The sequence below is a fragment of the Gracilinanus agilis genome, chromosome 2, assembly GCF_016433145.1.
Source record: "Gracilinanus agilis isolate LMUSP501 chromosome 2, AgileGrace, whole genome shotgun sequence".
Lineage (NCBI taxonomy): Eukaryota > Metazoa > Chordata > Mammalia > Didelphimorphia > Didelphidae > Gracilinanus > Gracilinanus agilis.
In genome coordinates this window covers 670916475-670937548 of record NC_058131.1, presented here as the reverse complement: position 1 = coordinate 670937548, position 21074 = coordinate 670916475, and the positions used below count along the sequence as shown (strand labels likewise).

At 48.5% G+C, this 21074-nt stretch overlaps 1 protein-coding gene across 12 annotated transcripts in view; it reads right to left on the bottom strand.

Moving 5' to 3' along the window:
• Positions 1-154: 154 nt before the first annotated feature.
• Positions 155-21074, bottom strand: part of CAMK2G (calcium/calmodulin dependent protein kinase II gamma) — a 72233-nt gene continuing 51313 nt past the window's right edge. For 3 of the 12 annotated variants that reach the window (XM_044659057.1, XM_044659060.1, XM_044659069.1), the window contains 9 exons: positions 20286-20329; positions 10436-10498; positions 8438-8482; positions 7951-7999; positions 6671-6787; positions 4829-4904; positions 4368-4462; positions 2497-2741; positions 155-2146 (listed from right to left, as the gene is read on the bottom strand). In XM_044659057.1, coding sequence (XP_044514992.1) covers positions 2509-2741; positions 4368-4462; positions 4829-4904; positions 6671-6787; positions 7951-7999; positions 8438-8482; positions 10436-10498; positions 20286-20329 — 722 coding nt within the window. In that variant the 3' untranslated portion in view covers positions 155-2146; positions 2497-2508. Of the gene's footprint in view, positions 2147-2496; positions 2742-4359; positions 4463-4828; positions 4905-6431; positions 6788-7950; positions 8000-8437; positions 8483-10435; positions 10499-12783; positions 12790-13041; positions 13075-17688; positions 17695-20285; positions 20330-21074 lie in introns of those variants that run through there. The other 9 variants (XM_044659061.1, XM_044659063.1, XM_044659062.1 and 6 more) reach the window with 7 other exon arrangements.

The window sequence follows — 21074 nt, the reverse complement described above, 5'->3', positions numbered from 1 at the left end:
CCCAAACATCCACTCCGCGGAGCTAGGCTGGAGAGAGAGGAAGGGGCAGATGTGCACAAATGTCGGGGATAGTCACTGCCCATTTGAACCCAGCACCCCCCTCCTCCTGGTGTTAAATACTTAGCTATGAGTCTCCAACACCAACAACACCGTGGACTGTTTAAATGTTATTTTATTAAATATCTTTAGTTCAAGGTTTTGTTGTAACAAAGCTATGAAGGGTCTACCAACATTCAGAACAAACACTAGCTAGTTTTTAAATTATTCTATGTCATCATGCAAAAATTCTGCATCAAATGCCTTCCATTTCCTGTTTAAAAGGTGATTTTTTTTTTTTTAATAATCTAAATTCTATAGATGCTGACGTTAGCCCCAGAAGAGGAGAGTAAGAATGCTAAGGAGAGGTGGGGCTGGAGCAGCCAATATCAAGCTATGGGTTTCAAAGACCATTTGTCTCAAAGACTGCAAAACCAAACCATGTTGTGAAGTTGTCTGCGTGCTGGCAATGCAGAATGCAGGAAAGGAAAGGGGGCCTGGGGCCCAGAGGGTGGGCATGCACACTGTGCTCCACGGAGTCTGCCTAAACCCAACCCAAGCTCTCACACCTGGCCCTTTGGGGAACTCAACTCCTCTCCTGCCCCCAATCACTATAGCTTCATACTCTGAAGGCACTCCAGGGGCTCTGGGGCCTGTCCCCCTTCCCTGGAAAGGTGCAGGTAGGTCGGTATTTGTGCAGAGGACCCTGGCACATGACCTAATTTGTCCTCAAGCACCTTGCCTTCTTCCTGCCTGAGGTGCAATTCCCTCCCTAGTGGCAGTAGAACCCCCTGGGAATAGGAAGGAAAATTGATTTGAGGGGAGCCATGGCCCTGGGCACCTCCTTTTTTGGGGTGCATGCAGGGTAGAGGAAGGTGAAGGCCCATGCAGACTCTCCAGCAGCAATTCTCAGCCTCTGTTGGTCAGTAGAGAGGCCTCTTGAAGTAGGGACACCTAGGCAAGAGTTAGACAAGCCAACTCCAGAGAGAAAGCAAGATGGACAGTCCCAAAGTCACCCATTCCCATTAGGGCACTCAGTAGTGGCCCCAGGCCCAGATGAGGTTTGGAATTGGGGCCATCACCATGAAAAAAAAAAAAAAAAGCAAGACAAAGACAACTAAAATCGGCACAGAAACAGAACTGCCCAAGGCTACAGGGGGAGTAGCAGGGCTCCATCCTGGCCAAGTCATACTAGAACAAACAACAAGCAAAGCGGCAGCCCCTAGCCCTTCCCGGCTGGGGGTCCAGGCCTTGGTACCCAGACCCATGCTTGGTTGTGCATCCTATAGAAATAGATGGATGAGGGAGTACATGTCATACTAACGCCAGGTTTCTGCCTGCTTCCTAGAGGACACATTTCTGCAGCACCAAGTCTCCCGGCTACGCTAAGTGAACAGTACAGTAAAATCCCAGCCGCAAGCCCACCATCTTGGAACCGCTGCTTTTCAGTGCTGCCTTTGCAATGGTAGCTGCCTGGGGAGGATGCCATCTTCCCCCTGGGAAGGGAAAAATAAGCTCCAAGCATTAGCCATCTCATGACCTGTCACTGGTCTGGCCTTCCCTCTGGGCTCACGTGCACACTCTGAAGAAGTCCATTCCCAGGACCCAGGGCTGGGCAAGCCACCTCGGGGGCCGCAGAGATCCAGATGACCCCACACACAGTCGCTTTTGTGGCCTGGAGCAGGGTCAGGGTCAAGAGTTCCTGCCCGGGCCCCAGTCCCCCAAGAGTCCATGGGGGTTGGTAAAGCCTGGGCTTACTCACTGCCAGGTAGAGGAGCCTGATGCTCAAAACTCCTGCCCTCTTGCCAGCCCAGGGAGGGGCTGCAGGTGGTTTTAAATCATGATCAGCTGTATGGATTCCTTTTTTTTTTTAAACAATCTTTTTTTCTTTTTCTTTTTTTTTTTTTAAATGTAAAAAACACCTCGGTACAGCAGAGACAGACACGATGGGCGGGCGGGCTGCATGCAGGGGCGTGCATTGGTTGCTGCCGCTTTGTAATTTTAATTGTTTTTTTAAACCTCAAACGAACATGACTGCCGCTGTCACTCAGGCCCTCCAGAGCCGCTGGCTGCGAAGGTTCGACCTCTGGCTGGGAATCTCCTAACATCGCTGCCGGAAAGAACATAGGAGTAGGCCGTGGGGGTGAAGGACAAGGGTAAATTAGAGGAATTTCTACCCACGTCGTACCAGGGTGGGCAGGGACATGGGATGGTGGCACCCAAAGACTGTCCGGTCCCCACTAGACTGTAAGCTTAAGAGCAGGCAGTTTTCTATTCTTTTTCATAAACCCAACACCTGGCACAGTATTTTGCCCCTAGCCTCCTATTTAATAAATTTTAATAAATTTAATAAATCTTTGATCAGTTGAACTGACTTAAAGGTCCTAGAGGGTACAACTGTGGCTTTTGTCATTCCAAGTCACCCAAATGCCCATCTCGACTCCCAGCCATGGGGCTCACCTGTGGGAGAGCTCACTGCAGCGGGGCGGCAGGGGCCCCCGAACAGTGGTAGTGCACATTGAGCCATTTGCCGTCACGGCGGTGCCAGACTCGGGTCTCCTCAGACTGGCTAGTACGAGGCCGGCCCTGGCCATCAATGTACTGGGTAAGGCGTATGTAGGCGATGCAGGCTGCGTCTTCACCAATGACATGCACGTGGGGATTCAGGATGGTTGTGTGGATGGGCTTGCTGTTCTTAGATAGTACTGTAGGGAGGAACAAGGATTAGGCTTGCAATTTAGAACCCATCTAGCATCCTTTCCTGCCTTGGTGCCAGCACCCCAACATTTCCCCCAAAAGTCTGGGGCTTACTCTATCTCTATCAAACAGCTGTTGGCACAGCTTGGGCTGTGATAACCCTATCACATCATCATCCCCCGTTATCTAAGCATGACAAAACCACTAACTTGGAATGTAAAAAAACCCACTTGTGACAGGAAGTAGGACAGTTAAAAAGCTTATGATCACCCATGCACTGGATCCAGGAAGTTCCCAGGGCTCACAGGGTCCTTTGGGAGAAAGGCAAATGGAGCTGGGTGGGCAGATCTCATAGGAGACAGTACATGTTCTAGCCCGTTGGGCACATGTTTTATTGATGGACAAGTCTAATTTTGATTAAAATAGAAGGATGAGAATATGGCAAGACTTCTTAAAGCTCAAGGCTTCCAGAAGCTTTAGTCAAAAGCATTTTAGATAATCTGAATTATCTAAGCTGAATACTGGGGGTATGGATGGAAACTGATAAAACAACAGATGTGTGTTGGCACCAGAGCTGGACTGGGTCAAGAAGGTGGGAGGGAGAGAGGGTCTGAATTCAGGAATGGGGCAGAGAAATGGGCTTCGACCCCCAGATTGCCAAAGAATTCTCAGATGGCTCCTCTGAAAAATTCAAGTGAAGGGTCACCTAATGGGCAGAAGAGAGATGCATGGTGAGTATGAGTAACCTCTAACATATTCCCAGTGAATTTTGGGGCAGCTCGGTAGCACAGCAGGCCTGGAGTGAAGAGGATTAGGGTTCAAATGTGGCCTCAGACACTTCCTGGCTGTGTTACCTTGGGCAAGTCACTGAACCCTAATGGCCTAGCCTTTACTGCTCTTCTGCCTTGGAATGGATACTTAAGTACTGATTCTAAGACAGAAAGTAAGGGTTTAAAAAAAAAAAGAGCATAAAAGAGCTCTGAGACCAAAAAGTTTGGAAACAGCTGCTGTAGATTTCTTGACAGCTGTGGAGGATTTATGTGAAGTCAAATGTCACAAAGGATAAGCAGACCTCAGTAGGTGTGATCTGTATTCCCAGAGGGTGGTTAACCCATCTGAATCCATCACAGGCCCATCAAAGCAGTCTTTAAGGTCTGTCTCCAACACCTTCACTGCTTCGGAATTCCAATCCAGCCGTATCCCAAACAAGGCTGTATCCTGGCTGCAGAGGGACCTCTTTAGCTCTCTAAATTGCTCGATAGTTTTCCTTCTCACCCTGACTGTAGGCTGCTCTATTAGGAAACTTCAGGCCACAGTTAATCATTTACTTATTTGGTGAGATCAACCCAGGTGCATCATTTACCAGTACCTGACCCAGACTGACACTGCAGAGGTCTTAAGCCATGGCCACAGCCTTGGTGGCAAAGCACTACTTTCTTGGCAAGCTTACAGCAGTCTTTGGGGAAGGATGGAAGCATATATAGAAGCAAGAGGCTGAGGTAAGCCACGGTACAGCAGGGAGAGCTGGCAAAGGGGGAGAGAAGGCAGTTCAGGGGGAAGAAGGCAGGTGGAGGAAGAAGGAAGGAAGCGAGAGGAGGCAGGTGGGAGTATCTCAGCAGCACGAACCCACTCACGATTCTCAAAGTAAAATTTATGGAAGTCCATCCCCTCCACCAGGTTGCCGAGTGCCTCAGGCTCGAATGAGGTGAGGCCTGGATCACAGATCTTCCTGTGGAATAAAGCCAGTCAGAGCAGGGTTCCGGGGGAATCTCTCTGCATCCCTCCCTCTCCTTGGCTGCAGCAAACTAGCCATATGTCCGGAATAACGGTGTGGACAATACGCCAAGACATAATCTAATCCTTTGTCATCTGGTCTCTGTATCCGTCCTGGGCTTTCCCTCCCATCCACCAGGAAGCTCTAAGACCCTCCTGAGCAAGGCTATCCTATGCAGAGCCCAAATGGCTGAGGCTCAGCACTCTAGTCCCCTGAGGCCCCACAGAAACCCCTTTTTCTTCTTAGGACAGACACACTGAAGTCAGATGGACACTTTCTTCTGGGAAGTGAGCTTTGCCCAAAGCATGCCCTTTTACTCACGTGTAGGCATCAAAATCCCCATTATTGATGGCTTCAATCAGCTGCTCCGTGATCTTAATGATTTCTTGTTTTCGAACTGTGGGAGAAAAGCCCTGCAATTCACCTGCACAGGGCTGGGGAGAACCCGGGGAAAGCCCTCCCCATTCCTTCCTAGAACCCCTTTGACTCCAGGTTACAACATCCTATTCCCTCATCGCAGAGCCAGGCTTTCCCATCACTCCTTACCCTAACCATCTGCAGAAAAAAAGGATCCTTCCCCACCCCAAGGAGCCCCCCAGGGCAGCTGACTGGGTTTGGGTCTCTGGCTTTTGCTCTCCTCCTACATCAACAGCCAAACCAAAGCGAACACCCAGAAGACACACGAGGAAGAGATTCCATCATCCCACTGGGACCTCGGATGCATCACCAAAAGTCTGCTCGCAGGCTCAACATCCTATCCTTGCCAGCCGAAGCCATCCCCAAAGGTTCCTCCCTCAACTCTCACAGCCAGGTGCTCCAGCAACCCTAAAGTAGCTCCAAATGGCTCTGGTCCTCCTAGGCCAGGGGAGCCAAGCCTCTACCAGGTCAAAAGATCTCGGGAGGACCAGGCAGGAAGAGGGAGAGCCTCGAGGCACAACGGGGAAAGAACTGCCAGCCCCGTTCTCTCCAGAGGTACAAAGGGGCGAAGGGCTTGCCTGGGTGAGCTAGACACAGAAGCCAGGGTCCCCGACAGCCCCGCACCAGAGGAACAGAAAGGGGGCACCCGCAGCAGCACCAGCTGAGGCCCCAACCTGCTCCACAGCTCCCACCGGCCGGCCGCCTGGGGGGAGTCCCAGGAGGACTGAGACTGAGCCCTGAATGGCAGGCGGGCAGGCAGGCAGGCTGGCAGGCGGGCAGGCGGGGCTGTGGCCCAAGGGGGGTCCCAGAAGCCGAGGGGCTGTGAGGGGAGCAGCCTACGCTCCCGGGCAGCTCACTTACACGGAGCGCCACTAAGATCGAAAGGTACCACGAGAGTGAGGGAGGGCTCGGACTGAGCCCGTGCTAGCCCTGACGGGAGCCCCGGCCCGTCCCAGGCCATAAGCCTTTCCTCCCAGGAGCGAGCGGCTGCAAGACAAACGCAAGCGTTAGAAGAGCATTCCGCTGCGGCCCGGGGGGAGCGGGGAGGGGAGGGGGGCAGCGAAGCCACAAGAACCGACAAGCACAGCCGAGGGGGCACAGCCAGAGCGTCGCCCGCTGCGGGGAGCGCACAGCCAACAGGCACCGGCGGGCAGGCAGCAGGCACCCACGAGCTCCAACAGCCTTCCACAGAAACACGTGCAAGCGCACTGGGACACACGCGCCTCCCGCCCCGACCAGCCACTCCGAGACCCTCTTCTCTCCCCACAGCATCACCGGCTCAGCGGATCTGGGCCGGCCCAGAGGAAAAGGATGGTGCAAGAAAAGGAGGAGAAAAGGAGGGCGGCTCCATGCCCAGGGGGACGGGCAGCTGGGGAAGACCGGCCCGAGGGTCCAACACCTCCCCACACCTGGCAGCTTCTCTGGGGACACAGACTGCCCCCAGGACCCGTTTGCCTCCCCCCCCCCCCCCCGGGCCAAAACGAGGCGATTGCTCGTGTCTCTGCTCTGTGCACCTCCATGATCCTTTCCTAGGTAAAAGGGAAGCTGCTCCTGGAGCCTCTCTCTGATCACACCGCTGCCTCCGTACGGCTGCCCCCAATCTGCAGCCCACCCCCCCGGGCAGAGGCTGCACCCGAGAACCTGGCTACGATGCGCTGGCACCCCTGGCCTGGCTAGAGAGCGCTTCAGTGCAAGGGGAGCCGGGCGGATGGAGGGGACGGGGAGCCGGGCCTCCCTCCAACTTACTGGCTGAGGAGCAGAGAGAAGGCTGGGGCTGCATGCCTGCTGTGGGGGCTGTTCTGTCCCGGGGGCTCCGTCCATCAGACCCCAAGCTGCTGCGATCCCCAGTGCGGAGCTGGGCAACTAGCCGAGCAGGGGAGGGTGGCCAAAACAGACAAAACAAGGCAGGTGAACACGCAAGCCAGACGGGAACCCCCAAGCCCATGCTACTGGAGCGCTGGGGCTGCTACGACGTCTCACGCTGCCCCTGGGCACTGGCCCAGACCCCAAGCCACTGCCTCTGTCCCAAGGCTTCCCAATCTGTAGCCTGCATGGATGGGGGTAGACCGAGGCAAGTGGAAGGGCCAACAAGTGCATCTTTAACTTAAAGAACCTTTGGAAGGGGGACTATTGAGACCCGAGAGCCAGGACACACTCCGTCCTGTCCATGAGCATGGGGCATCGCCTCTCAAGAAGAGAGAACCAGCTTCTGGAGCCAGGCAGTAGCCTCCAGGGCAGGCAGTGCCAGCTTCTTCCCATCTACCAGCATTCCTCAGGTACCATTTCTATTTCCTCCATCCTCGCCTTCCCAAGACCTATAAGTACTCTTTATTCCATGCTAAAACTCTTATTTCTACGCTGGGCTTCAAAGGTCTGTCCCTTTTATTGTCCCTGGGTCGGGACTCGGTTCGGATGAGCTCCCAGCTTTGCCCATGTCCCTCGGGTTTGGCCTGGGGGGGAGGGGAGAGGGAGCAGACAAAAGGATGGAGAACCAGGGGTCAGGAGCCCATATGTCCTGCAGTTTGCTTCCTCACCTTTCCTCTAGTCTAACTGAAATGAGACCCGCGATTCTAGGTTTGGAGTCTCTTGGAGGAAGGGTGGCTTGGGACCCGTGATCTCCCCACCTGTGCTTTTTTTTTTTTTTTTTTAAACTAGGTCTTTTCCTCATTCTTTTTTCTTATTCTAATAACCATTCTCAGACCTCGTTGGCTTTGTAATGGGTAAGGGGGAGTTCAGGTCTGACCCGGACATCTCCAAGGCCCAATAATATCCAGGTTTCTAGACGACTGGGTCCCCATCACCCCCAGGCACTGCTTTTTGAGCCTCAACATCAGCAAAGGACGGGCAATGACATAGGCTCAGAAAGAATTCCCTCGGGCTTGGGATGAAGGTGAGACAGACGCTTGTTTAACCCAGCCAGACCCCTTTCCTCTCCCTGTCCCAGGACCCTGCTGCAAGGAGCCTGAAGAAGTCCCTGCTTCCCTTTGCAAAGTCAGCTATGGAAAAGATTCCCTCTCCCCTCTTACCTTTGAGGTCTTCATCTTCAGTATTGGTGTTACAACTTTCCGTGGAGCCCTGCCAGATTAAAAAAAAGAGCCTATTACTGTCCATTTAGCCCTCAAAAATGGAGAGGAGCAGAAAAGAAGGGAATGGGAGGCAGCTCCAAGGAAAAGAAGGGAGAGCAATGACTTCCTGAACTCTCCTATAAAACTCCATCCTTGCCCATCTGAGACACAACGGGGATGGCTAAGGAGTAATTGAAGCACCGACTCTCCTTGCTGAGGACCAAAGACAGCTCTTCCAGGACACACAGCCAAGAAAACTAGGCTGGCTGTCTCCATTTCAGCCTAGGCTCCTGCTGGCAGTGAATGAGGGAAATGAACCCTCGGCATCCCTGAAGGTGTGTACGGGATGCAGGGAAATGATCTAACGCGAATCCCTCTTCCCCACCGGTCGGTCCTGTACTGACCCCAGGCTGAAAAGGAGGCAGGCAGGGCCGGGGACCACACTCACCTTGACTCCGTCTGTTGCATTGTGTACCACGGTAGTTTGGGGTTCCTGTGAGAGGAGAAGAGGGGAGTTGCCCTCCTGTCGAGATAGGGCTGCATTTCTTTCCAGAGGGGCTCTCTTCTGTTTCCCCAGGGGCACTGTAGTAGCTGCCTGGCAGAAAATCAATCCCCAAAGGACCAAGTCTTCCAATTCAACCTCAGCTCCAAGACCCTGGCCAAGTTGGGCTGCCCAGGGGAGACTGGGAAATCCTGGGTTTTCACATAGGAGTGGAGACTGACACCTAACCCTGGAGGGCCTAAAGGGAGTTGAGAGGCCATAGGACGATAGAGTTGGAATTGGAAGGGACCTTAGAGGCCATTTAGGCCATCTACCTCATTCTATGGATGAAGAAACCGAGGCCCAGAGGGACTGTGACTTGCCCAGGGTCACAGCTACTAGGCTTCGGGGACTGGCCTTGGCGCCAGGTCTAACAGACTCTAAGTCCAATGCTAGCCATTGTACAAGGCTTCCTCTCCATCTAGCTACGACAGAAGTAGAGAGATAAAAGCTTTTATTGTGGTTTTTCTACTTCATTTCTTTGTTTTCTCCTTGAAAGACACTTGATCTTTAGAAATCAATGGGAGGCAGGCACCAGAGCGGCCATGAAGTTGGAATTGTGGATAGGGGAGATCAGCTAAGCTCCCCAAGGAATACCGAGGAGACAGAAATCTGAGGTTCCTCTATTGACAATAGGATGAGCCCTTGGGGGGTCGTCTAAACCACCCCCCCTTCTTACAAATAAAGAGGCTGGGGCCCAGGGAGATCAAGAGACCTCTCCGCCTAAGGGGCTGCAGGTAGTTAAGTGGGCAGACTTCAAACTCAGAGCCCCTGATTCCAAACCCAGTGTTCTTTTAACTACTCTACCGGGTATGGGAGGAAGGTGCCCCATATTAAGTTATGCCTAGCAAGTTCTCAGGTGCATTCACCTTCTGACTTTCCCCAAACCTTGTCCCCCTCTAAATATCACAGCAGGGAGAGAAAGGACCTGCTTTGAGCTCCCTCCCAGCTGCTGTTGCTGGCCACAAGAGCACAGTTCTGCACCCCACACACCCCCAACTTCATATAGACTTAGAGGAAGAGTTCAGCTGACTGGGGGGTCCCTTAGGAACCTGTAAAAGCTCCCATCCTACAGCTAGAGCTGGACAGGGCTTCAGGAGCCAACTAGTTCTACCCCTTCTTTTTTACAAATGGAAAGACTGAGGACCAATGAGATGAAATGATTTGTCTAAAGTCACATAGGTAAAAAAAGGTACTTAGGTGAGCCAGAAAGAGCGAGGTTCAAATCTGGGCTGTGTGACCTCAGACAAGTCATTTAACTTCTTAGTCTCAGTTTCCTCCTCTGTAAAATGGAGATAATAATCACACCTATCTCACTGGGTGGTTATGAGGAGAAAATATATCCAAAGTGCTTTCTAAACCTCAAAGCGCTATTTCCACACTAGCCTTGAGCTGTAGTCCTTGTAAGGAGAGGAGCTGGGATTTGAAACCAAGTCCTCCTTGCTCTACCTCCAGCATCCTTCCCCACCCCAGGGCGGCAGAACCTAGGTCTTCCTCTCCAGGAAGCCCTGAGCCTGGCTGGACCCTGGCTAGTTCCACAGCTCTGATCGCTCAACTTCTTATCTCTCCTCTTTACTACATGTCTGCCATCCCAAAGCAATTCCCCTCATGGCCCCGGCCCTGCATGAAGGGGGCTATGGCTTCACCTCCAACTCCCCTCCCCAAGAGTAGCAGCGGCAGCAGCAGTAGCGATGAGACTGCAGAGGGAGGAGGAAGGCCAAGCAGGGTCAGAGGCAGCCCATGAAAGGGAAGGGATATGGTGGTGAGAAAAGCTGCTTGCTCTATGTGCGGAGGGGGAATGAAAAAGCCAAGAGAGGGGAGGAAGGAGAAGGGGCAGCCCCCAGAGGAGAGGGAAAAGGGGAGGCAGAGGCGGGAGGAGGTGGAGAAGCTGGAGTCAGGAGGTACCATGGCCGTCTGCAATGGCGCAGGCTCTTGGACTGGGCTTACGAGACTGTTTTTGTTGTTGCTCTGTAGTTGAGACAAGAAAACAGATGGTTTAGTTCCCCCAGTGTTAACAGGTAGCCCAGGTTATTCTCCCAGACCTCCCTTCACCCCTGACCCTGGCCCCAGAGGAGCTGGGCCTGAGGCAGCCTCCACACTACTGTGTAAATGGGAGCGATGGCTGTGGAGATGGGTGAGAGGAGCAGATAAGAGGCCATGGGGGCCCCCCGAGGTCAGGCAGGGGCATCTGGGAGCAGCCCAGAGGCTCCCGGCACCAAGAGAATCTCTGAGAATGACCAGCCTCCAGTCTGGTCTGCAAGATCCACTCTGGTACCAGCTACCAGTTCTTCTGGCACATCAAGGAAATCCAGGATTCTCATTTTACAGAGGGTAAGAAAGCGTTTTATTCTGGGTCAAAAAGAGATAAAACCATGATCAGAACCTGAGCCCTGTTTTGGGGCTCAGTTCCTTTTTTTCTCTTAATAGCAGAATGAGTCACCCTAAAACATCAAAGAGTGAAGTCACAAAGGAAAAGGAGACCTGGATTTCAAAGTCTGTTATTCCTGTAATAGGAGGGAGAGAACTCCAGAGGCAAAAGTACACCTCTAGGCTGTGATTTCCCTAATAGTTGTCCATTTTTGTCCTAGGGTCCTGGGTTCAAAATCTATCCACTAATTCAGTGATGGACAGGACTGTCCTGCTCGCTCCACTCTCTGTGTGGTAAATGCCAGAACAAATAAGACAGCAGGAAATGAAAGACAACTACCAAGAACAGCTAGCTACATTTTGCAAGCAGAAATCCAGAGAGATGGCAAGTGGATGCAGACAGGTTGACTGTATAGTCAGCAGCTAGGACAGCTGGGTACCACTATCAATAGTTATGACTCTCTCCAGCCACAGAGTATCAGCTTCCTCCATCTCATGGCAAATAGTAAACTTCCTACCAGGAAGACATCCCATGGTGCATCTCTATGGGTCAAGGACAGGCGTCTCTCTTTCACAAAGACAGAGGCGGATTCTGCTGTGGGGAAACAATGGTCTATTCTCTGGATCAGGCCAGACTGAAGCATATTCCTTGATGCTGAATACTCAAAGGTCCGTGGGAAGTCGGCAACAACAACCAGACCACACTTCTCACGCCTGTCGTGCCTCTCTATATTTATGCTTGGAGGAACCAAATAACTACCCTTCCCTTCCATCCCGGGGCCTCTCTGTGGGTACCAGACCCAAAGCCATGAGAAGAATATATATTATGAGAATATGTGAACCATCAATGATTTTGCCAACACAGAGAACTTTAGCAGCAGAACCCGAACTTTCTCCCCCAACAAGGGTTGACTTGGCATCATAGATTTAGAGATGGACAGTATCTTTAAGGTAATTTTGTCTAATACCCTCATGTTCCAGGTGAGAAAATGGAGGCACAAAGAGGCTAATGGCCCAAGGCCATACAAGAGGTATGTGGCAAAGACTGGATTTGAACCTAGATTCTACCCTTCGGTGGCTTTCAATCCCAAGTTGAAGGATGGCACCTAAAGACTTAGAACCATGTATCACTAGGGAGCCACAGAAATAAGACTGTGTGTTGGGGCCCCCATGAACAGAGGAGGATGGGCTCTTGGAAGAGGTATCAGGGATCCTGGACCTCTGTTTCATGACTATTCCTACTTCATAACTCCCCCAAGAACAAAGTTCTCTTGGATCCACTGCCGGAGATGAAACCCTTAGTTCTCTTACGAGATTCTTAGGACAGCCTGTCCTTCCATCTCTGTGGCCCTCACAAAACTCTCCCTGTAGAGGCAGGCAAAGGTTCACCCCAAGGAGAATCATTCTTCTCTTAAGATTAGGTTGCAGTCTCTATAACTCCCTCCTGATCTCCTCTTTCCTGAGCCAGAAATAACAGAGGAATGGAATTTGCCCCTGACCTCTTGTTCTAGTGGCTCAAAAGTTCATGATGCCCTAGTCTCACTGGGTCCCAGGGAAAGAAAAAATATACCCTGGGGAAGGGCTCCTCACTCTACCAGGGCAGGAAGGTTCAAGTCCTAGCTATGGCTGGGGAACAGGTGTTCACACCATGCCAAAAAGCCAAGAGACCGGAGAATAGCAAGGTGCCCAGTGTTGCTCCTTTGAATCTCAGATGAATGTTTGGAGGCTGCCATACTGTGAATCCCACTGCAGGAAGGGGATGACTATAGCACTGGCCAGGAAACAAAAACAAAAACAAAAATCTCTCCTTTGCAAATAGAGTAAACTTCCTCTCCCTGTGCCTGAAGATCTGCACCAACCCTCTGCATACCAAGGCCACCTCCAGCCCTGGGCTGCGGGGTACAGCCCAACCCCCATGGCAGGGGGTGCCATGCTCACTTTCCAGGCCATTGGGGCTGCAGGGAGGTGAGAAATGTCCCTGTGCAATGGCCCCCGCCCAGGAGGACAGGCCACACCTGCCCGCCTGTGACAGATGTGGTGGTAATGAGCACAAGCAGACGTGCATGGCATGAGGATGAATATGCATGGCGGGCGGGTGGGCGGGCAGCACGGGGTGGGCAGATGGGTGGGCAGGCCGGGCTCACCATCAGGTGCACGCTGGAACTCGACTTCCTTTTCTGGACACACCACAGCAAAAGGGAAAGAGAAGGGGAGAGAGGAGATGAGAGAAGAAGCACAGAAATGCCTTGGCTTACTGCATTAGAGCAGGGGCTCCATATCACAGAAGAGAACAGGAGGAAGGAGCCAGACCAGAAGTGCGGCCCAGCAATGGCAGGATTAACAACTCCTGGACATGCACAAACACACACAGGCACACAGACAGACAGACAGACACACACACACCCTGTAAAGAAATAGGCTGGAGCAAGATGCCGAACAGATCCAATGTGTCATTTTGTAAACTCAAGGCACTTGGTCCATTTTCTCTGCCCGGCTCCCAGTCTACCTTTCCTGACACTTTTTGAATATCGGTTGCCTTGGCAAACCCTAGTTCCATCTGGACTGGCCCTATCTGCCCTGTTCCCCATACATGACATTCCTTCTCTCATCTCTGTGACTTTTGCATTCCTATTGGCTGGAACGCTCTCCCTCCTCCTCCTCCTCCTCCTCGAATCCATAATTCCTTTCAAGGCTCAGCTCAAGTACCATCTCCTCCTCCTGATCCCCGCCTTCTCCATGTGAGCTGCTGTTATTATTTTTGGCTCTTCTCCCAGCCCTGCAGTGGTGACTGCCTCTTCTCTGAATCCCTGTTGTTACCCTATGTGAAGAAAGGACCTTGGACAGAAAAGAGGCTAGAACTCAGAGCCTTACACTAGATCCAGTCCTACCTGAGGATTTCTTTACAGGCACCTTCAGAGTTACAATGGCCATGAACACCCTTCTCAGGGAACCTCCTGAAAAAAGAGATCTACAAATCTAAAATAGTGGGACATTTACCATCCTTTTGGAAGTCTGAGTTTTCAAGACCAGTGCACATACTTGGATATTTCAAGTGGATCTGTGATCTCTGCATTAGTAGGTCTCCCAGTGACTCAGAATGCCACCATCATCTCAGGTCCTCACTTAACTACGTCCTCCCATAAACTTCACAGGGAGTTTGCACAACATAAGAGAGGTCTTCTAAACCTAACCTTTTAGGGGTATCATTCCATCCATCACTGCCCTCATCATGTGCCGGATCCATTTTTTTTTTTTGTGGTTGCAACGTTACTGATGGTATCTTTTTACATCCTGTGACCTCCACATTTCTTTACTTGAAAGCTGCTGCAGTTTTTTTCAATTCATTACCAAACGTAAGTCAATGGCCTATTATGCTTGAGGCCCTAGGTGTAGGGCAATGGCATAACAAGACAAAAATGAGTCAATCTTTCTGTCCTCCCATTTAAACTCTATGATTCATGATTTGGAATTCTTCCATGAATTCGTGTTTCATACAGCATCCCTGGAAGATTATTGCTGTTAAGAAGATGGACGTTTGTTTCTGGAGAAGATAAGGGTCATCTAAAGCAACAATTTCCCAAAGGTAATCCATCCTGCTTGGCTCCCAATTCAATTCAATTCAATTCAATTCAATTCAATTCAATTCAATTCTTTTTTTTTTTTTTTAAATCCTTACCTTCTTACCTAGTAACAACTCTAAGACAGAAGGGCAAAGGCTAGGCAAACAGGGTCAAATGACTTGCCCAGGGTCACAGATTTGAACCCAGGTCCTCCTGACCTGGAATTGTGCTTTATCCATCATGCCACCTAGCTGTGCCATCCCAATTCAATTCTGAGTCCTAGTTCCATTACCCATCATCTAAGATAGACACACTGATGGAAATATACTACATCTATCTGGACATCTAACTACAGAGTATAATCAAGACAAGACATGATCTTCATCCACCATCCATGGATATTTTTCTATATATATAGTTTGGCTGAGCTCTTCTGGGATCATAGAAGTTCATAGGAGGCTCTGTGATGTTCTGAAGAGCACAGTGGCACCTACCAACAGACCCATCTGGAAGACATCATCCTCTATAGGGAATCTCTTTCCAATTTAGACTGTAGCACATCCACTGAGACAGGGTCAAACAACTTTAAAGAGTAAATGATTCCCTGTTTTATGCATCAGAGGAAATGAACAGGGAGTTGAAAAGTTCTCTGTGTTAACATTTCTCTAGGAATTTTGTATCATATAAAGATATACATGGGAGACACTTTAAAAAAAATGTAGATTGCTGTAAAATATCATTTGTGGAAGTCTCATACCTTTATCCAGAATGCCCTTAATATGTGTGCAGATTTTTCTCATTAAGATTTTAGAAGATCAATAGAGAACTGAAAGGGATCCCAGAGGTGTTGAACACGTGGCCCACAATGCTCCCAAGTGCAACCCAAACCAGATTAAAATGTAATTGGGAAATACTTAACAAAATAAGTAAAAATAAATAAAACATAGATTAACATTATATTTGAAAACCAAGTCAATATGTGGCCCTTGGGGATCCTTAGGCACAGATTAATGGCCCCTCTTTCTGAGTTTGACACTACTGCTCTAGTTCCTCATTTTGCAGCACATCAGGGATAACTATGATGTTGGGAACCAAATGTTTTGACTCCACTGTCACTGCTGGAGAAAAGAGTTATTGAAATCTTCTTGGATCATCTTCATTTGTCATCTGTTTATTGTCTCCCTTCCAGTTTCATCTATAAGTACACTGGGTGGGTGGGTGGGGGGTCTTCATGTAACTGGATTCTTACTAAGGTTTTGCCCTCCTTTGCTTCTCTCTCTTCTCTGTTAGGTAAGGATCAAATGTTTGCTGGCTGAAGTAGTTTCTAGGCTCTATAAGTCTTCTTGCTTTGACAAATGACTTAAATTGGTTAAACTTCTGTAAGGAAATAGTGACAGTCTGTGTTGATGTCTGGTTTTTAAAATCCGTTTGCCATTTTTTTGGCATCAACAGCTTATTGAAATAGGTCCAGTTGGAGCTGTTGACAATCACATGCCATATCTTCTCATTCTTTCTTCTAATTTGGTGTTGATTTTTATCTGTTTTAACAAGCCAAGAGTATGACTCTATAGTTCATTCAGAGATGATTCCCATATTGGTAAACAATTGGTTCCTGTCTATGAGAAGAGAATCAATTTCATTTTTTTGTGACAGAACTTTGTACTCACCATATTCTAGCCCCTCGTGGCTATCTTCTTGAGGAAAAATATTCCCGATATATAGGCTTAGTGCTTTTGTATAACAATAACTGACATTTATATAAATGCTGTGAGGTTGCAAATGTCATTTCATTTGAGCTTCCCGATGACCTTAAGCAGTAACTATTAAATATAGTTATTATCTTCTTTTTGCAGATGAGAAAACTGAGGTTTGGAAAGGTTAAAAAACTTGTCCAGAATCACAGAATTCATGAGTATTAGAGTTAGGATTTGAACCAGTCTTTGTGATTCCGATACTCTATCTACTAGGCTCCACTGCATCCCTATATGCAGAAGCATAATTGACAAATCTTTTAGTCTCCTTTTCTTACACCAGAACCATGTTTTAGAGCATATTTTTCCCTGTCCTCCTAATTTATGTTCACTTTTGCACTGAAGTCACTGAATGTTAGAGTTGATTTTATTTGATTCTGATCAAAGAATTTCGCTTTCTGCTCATTCTTCACAATGGTAAGGGTACAAAGGCCTCCATTAACTTTGTGGTGGCCTTTTGACAAATACTTATCACTGAGCACTAAAAATAAGGTGACTAAGTATCCCTTAAGTGACAGTTCTTGTTACCCATGGTTCCACATTAAAACCAACTCAGTCAACTCTTTTATTTGCCTATCCAAGGATGGACTGACCAACCTTCTATTTAGCTGCAGCTCCCTTTCCTCTACTGGTCTCGTTTAGAAGGAGAATGTCAACATCGATATATTTGGCCCATCCAGTTGTTTGTCTACTCATTGGTTACTGGACAAGGATCTCACATTCAGGATGCCACGAGTTAATGTATGCAGCCTGTCTAAAAACTTGTGTGATCCCCACCTTCTACTCTCTCCCTTTATTCTAGCACCATTATAAAAATGCTCACAGCACATATCTTTCTTTGTTCTAAAAGTCGTTATGCCCAAAGAATGGCCACCAAAAGGACTGGTTTACTGGTGATTAGACTCTACCTGAATAGGATGATTCTTGGAAAGTTAACAGTATCGTCAAGATTTTATACACACGATGGCTACTTCTCCCTAGATACTATGTTTGTCTGTGCTTTGAGTCTTATGGCTCAAACGGGTTTCTTAAAGGTGTAGTTAATTTAAGTCAAATGGAACATAACAGAACCTTTCATTCCATTAAGCTTTAAAAAACAAAAACTCTATTATCATATTTTAATGCAAAATTATTGTATGCATGGTTACCAGATTTAAAAAGATGATCTATGATTTAGAACCAAACTTAAATATGAATATCTAGATACTGTTAGATATCTCACACTCATTAAATTTTAGTCAGTCTCTGCATAATCTAACCCTGGTTTTTCTCCAGACCAAAGTTGATCATAACTTTCTTTCTTTTTAAAAGAACGTTACTTTCTGTCTTAATGTATAAAGCTACACAAAGAGTGCTGAGAACCTTGCCCAGGATCGCACAGCTAGGAAGTGTCTGCTGTGCCACCTAACTATCCCAGATCATAACTTTCCAACTGATCTCTAACCCTTTTTATTTTAGAAACAAAACCTTCCTGAGAGACCTGTGGCTCAACCACATGTTATCAGGGCAGTTTGGCATCAAAAGTGCTTATAGGGAGTTTTTCTATAGCCTCTTATCTCTTTCGCCAGAGTTTTAGCCATCTACTTACACCTGCACAGGTGAAAGCTTACTAGCCTTCTCCAATTTCTTGCTTTGTCCCTGCTTCCTCTTTCTTACCTATGAACTAACTCGCTTAATAAATGCTTGTTGACTACAAGGGAAACACAAGATGCCTCGATTAGAGGAGACTCCCAGGGCCCCTGGAATTGGCACCTGAGAGCCTTGCCTTGTCTCCTAATCTGTTCTTGCCATTCATCCTTTCACATAGGACCCAAGATGCTGTCATTTATCCTCAGAGTGATGATGCAAGCAGAGGTTGCAGAACAGGTCCCCAAATCAAGGGGCAAAGAGAGGTCAAGCCACTTGTTAGGGCAAATGCAAGATTTTCCAGTATCTTCCAGGCAACGAGGCAAAACAACAGGTAGTGAGTTCCTTCTCATCTGAGGTCAAACAAAGGCTAGCCGACCATCTGGCAGAGGAGATTGTTCTTCAGTTATGGGTTGGATGAGAGCCGGAGTCCATGGATAGATTATAGGAAATCCATGAACTCAAATGGATAAAATAATTTGTCTTTATTATCACTAACCTAACTGAGATCTAGTATTTCTTACAATTATTTTAAAAACATCTGAGGAGTCCACAGGCTTTGTCAGATCTTGCCAAAGGAGTCTTATGACATAAAAAGGGTAAGAATCCCTGAACAAGAGGATTTCTGAGGGCCCTTCCAAAGCTAAAAAACAATGGCCCCTTAAACTTGTCTCCCTGATTTCCAAATTTGTCCTCTTCCAATTCATTCTAGACATTGCTTAAGGACTAATAATATTCCAGGTCATTAGACTGTGAGTCCTTGGGGACAGGAATTCTCTTTCAGCTCTTTGTACATTCTCGTTGCTTAGCACGGTGCCTGATACATAGTAGGTCTTAATAAATGTTTACTGACTGACTGATCCCCATCTTTCATTATGGTACTCCCTAGCTCAATTACCTTTAATAGCTTCCTACTATCTAGCTTTCAAAGCCCTCCATAACTCGGCCTCTTATTTCCTATCCAATCTTGAGTCTAGTATTTTTGCAAATCCACTCAAGTTAGTCCTGTTTCCTCATTGTCCTCTACACAAGCCATCTTCATTCTTGCCCTCTGCCTCCATCACCCGGAAATACTCTTTCTCCTTTACTTATACAGATCATCATCACCCTCAGAGCCAGCACTTCTATAGCACTTTACAGTTTTCAAGGCACTTTCCATATGACAACGCATCATCCTTTTAAGACCTAGCATGGGTCCTGCTATCTCCATGAAATCTTTTCCTATTCTACCAGCCCACACTCGTGGGCTCTCCTTTCTCTGAGTTCCCAGGGTGCCCCTAAAATGAATACTCCATAGCTTTACCCTGGATTGTTCTCACATAATCATGTTCTCACATAATCTCACACAATCCTACTCCACTAACTGGTTCATTTCTTTAAGGGAGAAGTCAGATTTTATCCATCTTTTATGATTCTGTATAGAACCCAACACAATGCTGGACCCACACTAAGTACTCAATAAATTTGTGGCAACTGACTTAATCTAGTATCTCTGCCAAAGAGAAAAAAGCTCAAGTCTCTTCTCCCTCACTAACCCCTCTGTCCACCCGTGGCTCCCTTACTACCTTCCAAATGGGCCACCCAATGTCTGCTCATACCCTGTTATATCTGAAGGACAGGCTCTAGTTCTTAAATTCCTCCTTTCCTGGGAGTAGGAGAACACAGCAGCAGCCATGCACACAGAATTAGGGCAGAGGAAAAGAAGGAGGAAGGGGAGGGTGTACATGTTCACACATATAGGTCCTAGGGGGAAAGTCCAGTTCAAACATTTTACACACTTGGGCAGTTTTGTGGGTTGAATCTCTTTACAGCAGCCAGTGAAATGGCCCAAGATGGCACCAATTTCTGCACAAAGCCTCCACCTGGATTCTTTTTACTTTCTGACTGTTCTCTCCCCTCAATGAAAAGTCCACCAATATATAAAGTTGGCTTTTCCCTTCCCTGACTCAGCCATCCTAGAGAAGCCCTTGTTGGTCTTTGGGCTTCTCACAGACCAACTTACTTTCCTTTTCCTGGTTTAACACGGAGAACTGTCTCGCCAAGAAAAGCAAACAGCCACACCACACATCTTCTCTGCTATTTTATGCAACACATAATTCTGCTGAGGAAGTTAACGATATTAACCAAGTAACCCAAAAAAAAAAATCCAGAGGGGAAGGTGATAAGGGAGAAGGCAATAGCCTCCCAGAGGAAATAGGATTCAAACCTCACAAGTTATACCATTTTGGATGAGAGTCCTTTAGAGGAGGAGAAACATCATTTCCTTTCTTTCCCTCAGCCCACCAGACTTCACAGCCTTAAGACCAAAAAAGAATTTTGATTTAGAAGGAAAATAGCAGGCCCAGGAACCTAGGAAGAGAGGGGGAACAAGAAAGGCAGAAGTCCCTGGAATAGGTGAAGTGGGAGTGAGAGGTTAGTGTCTCTGGCCTGAGGAGTGGATGAAAAACCTACCTTCACACCTCCATCTGCCTTCTTGTTCAACAGGCTTTTGGCAGCTGTGAAGACAAAGCAGAAAATCAGGGTTCCTGCAGCATGAACCTTCTTCTCTCACTCACTTACTCTCTCTCTCCAATCTGAATTCCTGGTAGAATGGAAAGACCAAAAGAGCCGTGGGCCAGTCAGGGGTAGCTTCCATCATGCCCGCTGACATCCTTCTGGTCCCCAGAACCTACAGAGAGTATGGCTGCCCCATGTTAAGGATGTCCTGCTTGCTCCCCACCTCAGTTAGAGGGGAGGCAGCGTGAGACACTCACTGGATCGTGGGATCTGGGGCCAACTGAGCTCCAAATCTCACCCGCCTTGGGACGTACCTCCAGCGTCTTATATTAGGAAATGCTCCATCTCTTGGGAGAAACCATCATTCAGTCACGGCCCCCACCACCAAGGGACTGCCCTGTTTATTCAGAACACTCTGCCAAATGACATCTAACCCAGATCCTTGGGAGCCGAGCAGCTGAGAAGAAGGGGGTAAAGACGCCCAGACTCCCTAGGCTCTACTGAGATACTGGGGAGGGCTACACTCCGAGGCTACGAGACATCTAAGGCTTCCTCAAGAGATAAAAAGAGTTTCACACTGCACAGAGGAGAACAAACATGAGGACAGACAGACAGACACCCACAGAGACCAGCCTACAGGAGGAAAACAAGCAGATTTTCACAAAGGGGCTTAAGCCTCGAGGAGGCACTCGGTTTAATGTGAGTCCAGCTCCCCGGAGCCTCTCTCTCCTCAGGGGTTTGCTG